This window comes from Ursus maritimus, unplaced genomic scaffold (assembly GCF_017311325.1).
Source record: "Ursus maritimus isolate PB19 unplaced genomic scaffold, ASM1731132v1 scaffold_3, whole genome shotgun sequence".
Taxonomy (NCBI): domain Eukaryota; kingdom Metazoa; phylum Chordata; class Mammalia; order Carnivora; family Ursidae; genus Ursus; species Ursus maritimus.
The window spans coordinates 94,385,406-94,388,439 of NW_024425563.1; the positions used below are offsets into that span (position 1 = coordinate 94,385,406).

General features: G+C 66.4%; 1 protein-coding gene across 1 annotated transcript in view; it reads left to right on the forward strand.

The window, feature by feature from the left end:
• Positions 1–3,034, forward strand: part of LOC103674680 (zinc finger MIZ domain-containing protein 2) — a 15,088-nt gene that overhangs the window by 6,291 nt on the left and 5,763 nt on the right. The window contains exons 13-14 of the mRNA XM_040644471.1: positions 2,188–2,345; positions 2,881–2,948. Coding sequence (XP_040500405.1) covers positions 2,188–2,345; positions 2,881–2,948 — 226 coding nt within the window. The remainder of the gene's footprint in view (positions 1–2,187; positions 2,346–2,880; positions 2,949–3,034) is intronic.

The following is a 3,034-nucleotide window of genomic DNA, read 5'->3' on the forward strand; positions in this document are numbered from 1 at the left end:
ATGAAGAGAGGGCGCCCGAGCAGGAGGAAGTGTGGGTGGCCAGCCAGACCCTTCCGGGGCTGCCCCCTGCCCGATTCTGTCCTGACTGTTCCTGGCGGGTGCTCCAAGAACAAACTCCACCCCCCACCATTCCACCTTGACTGTTTGCTCGACCCCACAGCCCACCCGTTCCATCCCTGGCTACCCCAGCTCCCCACTGCCGGGGAGCCCCACGCCGCCCATGACCCCCGGCAGCAGCGTTCCCTACATGTCCACCAGCCAGGAGGTCAAGTCTCCCTTCCTGCCTGACCTCAAGCCCAGCGTGAGCTCCTTGCACCCGTCACCCCCCAGTGAGTGTCGTCTGCTCTCAGGATGGTTGGGCTGGGGTCCCAGGACCCCAGAGTCCTGCAGGGAACGTGGGGGTTGGGGAGTCCACACCTTTACCTTCTACTCATAGACTTCTTGGTGTATCTTTCAAGGTTGGATCTTCTCTCTAGAAAGATACATGTGCACACAAAACTTTGTGTATGATTTTAGGGGGTTTATGAGTCCCCTGAAGCCCACTCCTGGTTAAGAACACCTTGCTCTGGGGGGGACTGCCACAGCAGAAGCTAGGGTCCTAGAAACCTAGCTCAGGCCCTGGGATGATGGCAGGTGGTCCGTTCACACCTCCTCAGCCTCCCACCCCTTCTGAAAGCACCAGCGGCACCCTCTTTCTCGGTCGGGGGCATGTTCTCTAGTCATAATTGAGGGGACCCTGGGCCAGGTGACTGAGGCGGGACGGAAGGCAGGTCACCAAGACCCTATTCCGTTGGAGGTGATGGCCGGCCAGGGCCCCAGGAGAGAGGCCGCCCACACCCTGGCCCCGAGGCGGGGGAGGAGGGGCCGTGCTCCATGACCACATCCCTGCAGTGGGGGTGGGGCGGGCCGTGCAGCCCAGCGTCCTCCATGCCAGTTGCCGGGGTGCAGGCGGTCGGCTCACACCAGCGTGGCCCGCTCCCAGGCAGTGGCCCCTGTGACGAGCTGCGGCTGACCTTCCCTGTGCGTGACGGGGTGGTCCTGGAGCCCTTCCGCCTGCAGCACAACCTGGCCGTGAGCAACCATGCCTTCCAGCTCCGCGACTCCGTCTACAAGACCCTGATGCTGAGGTGAGCGGGCCCCCCACCCCGCGTGTGGCCCCTGCCCCGCGCCGGCCCGTTCTCAGCGCCCGCCCGCCCGTGCAGGCCCGACCTGGAGCTGCAGTTCAAGTGCTACCACCACGAGGACCGGCAGATGAACACCAACTGGCCGGCCTCGGTGCAGGTCAGCGTGAACGCCACTCCGCTGACCATCGAGCGCGGCGACAACAAGACGTCCCACAAGCCCCTGTACCTGAAGCACGTGTGCCAGCCGGGCCGCAACACCATCCAGATCACGGTCACAGCCTGCTGCTGCGTGAGTGCCCCCGCAGGGCCAGGCTACCCCGCCGTGGCCCGCTGGAGCCCGCCCTTTCCAGGCCCGTCTGTTCTCCTGGCCCCACAGTTTCGAGCGGCCTCCCTGCTTTCTGGCGAGGCCCGCTTACCTCGACGGGGCGCTCGTGCTGGTCCCGTGCGAGAAGGCCTCTGAGCCGGTCTTCCCACGAGGAGGCTCGGGAGTCCTGCAGGCTGGCTGTCCCCAAAGCCTTGCTGGGAGTTACCGGGGCTCCAGACAGAGCGGGGCGAAGAGAGGCAGCCGGGCTCAGATGAGCAGCCCCCGCCCGCGCCGGCCCTGGGGGATCACAGGGATGCTGTAGGCCGGGCACGGGCAGGGGGCTCTCGGGTGCCGGTGTTCTCCCAGGCGACGGCTGGACAAGGGGCTCCCCGGGTGGGCTGGGCCGGCCCGCGGCGCGGGGGGCTCCCAGAGCAGGACAGGCTCCCCGGGCCGCGGCCCCTGACCGGCTCCTCCCGCCGCAGTCCCACCTCTTCGTGCTGCAGCTCGTGCACCGGCCATCCGTCCGCTCGGTGCTGCAGGGTCTCCTCAAGAAGCGTCTCCTGCCCGCCGAGCACTGCATCACCAAGAGTGAGTGGCCCCGGCCACCACCCGGAACGTCCCCGCGTCCAACAAGGCTGGGTCCCCTGCAACGGGGGCCCCAGGTGGGGCGGGGGGGCAGCGGTCAACCCCACGCGGTCCCTTGGAGCTGTGGCGCCAGCAGCGGCCTCTCAGTCCAGTCCTCTCCCCCGTCGACACCAGTAAAGCGCAACTTCAGCAGCGGCACCATCCCCGGCACGCCTGGGCCCAACGGCGAGGACGGGGTGGAGCAGACGGCCATCAAGGTGTCCCTCAAGTGCCCCATCACCTTCCGCAGGATCCAGCTCCCCGCCCGTGGTCACGACTGCCGCCACATCCAGGTGGGTGGTCCCCGCGAGCTCTGCCAGGACTTCTGACGGCTGTTTTCCGTCGCCCCCTCTGCTGGCAGGTGGGGACAGGCAGCCAGCAGGCCGGTGGCCAACCTCCCCCATCCTTCCCCTGTCTCTGAGGACAGTTACCACTGCCCTTCATCCTCGGGGTCTCATCTCAAAGCCGACAAGGCTGCAGGTGCGGTCCTGCCATCCCAGGAGCGACCCCCACGTGCGTGGACGAGTTTTGGTCTTACGTGTGATACTTGGGGCCCCGCCGCGGTGTCTTCTGAGGCACCGTGGTCTGGAGGGGATTCTTCACCAGCACAGAGGCCCAATTCTTTGGTCGCGTGGCATCCCAGTCCCCATGAGGACCGTGTGGGCTGTCCCTAGTGTCCGTCTGTTAGAAGGGGTGCCCCAGGGAAAGCCTGGCACACGTGGCTTCTCACCACGTGAGCAGATCGTCCCAGAAGCACATGGCTCGATCGCGGGGTGCGGGCAGGTCGCCCCTGGCCCCCATGTGAGAAACCACCTCTCCTCCCCACAGTGCTTTGACCTGGAGTCCTACCTACAGCTCAACTGTGAGCGGGGGACCTGGAGGTGCCCCGTGTGCAAGTGAGTATCCCCAAGACGGTCCTCATGGCGGCCCAGGGTGGCCCTTGTCAGGCTGTCAGGCTATTTCCCCATGACACACACAGCAC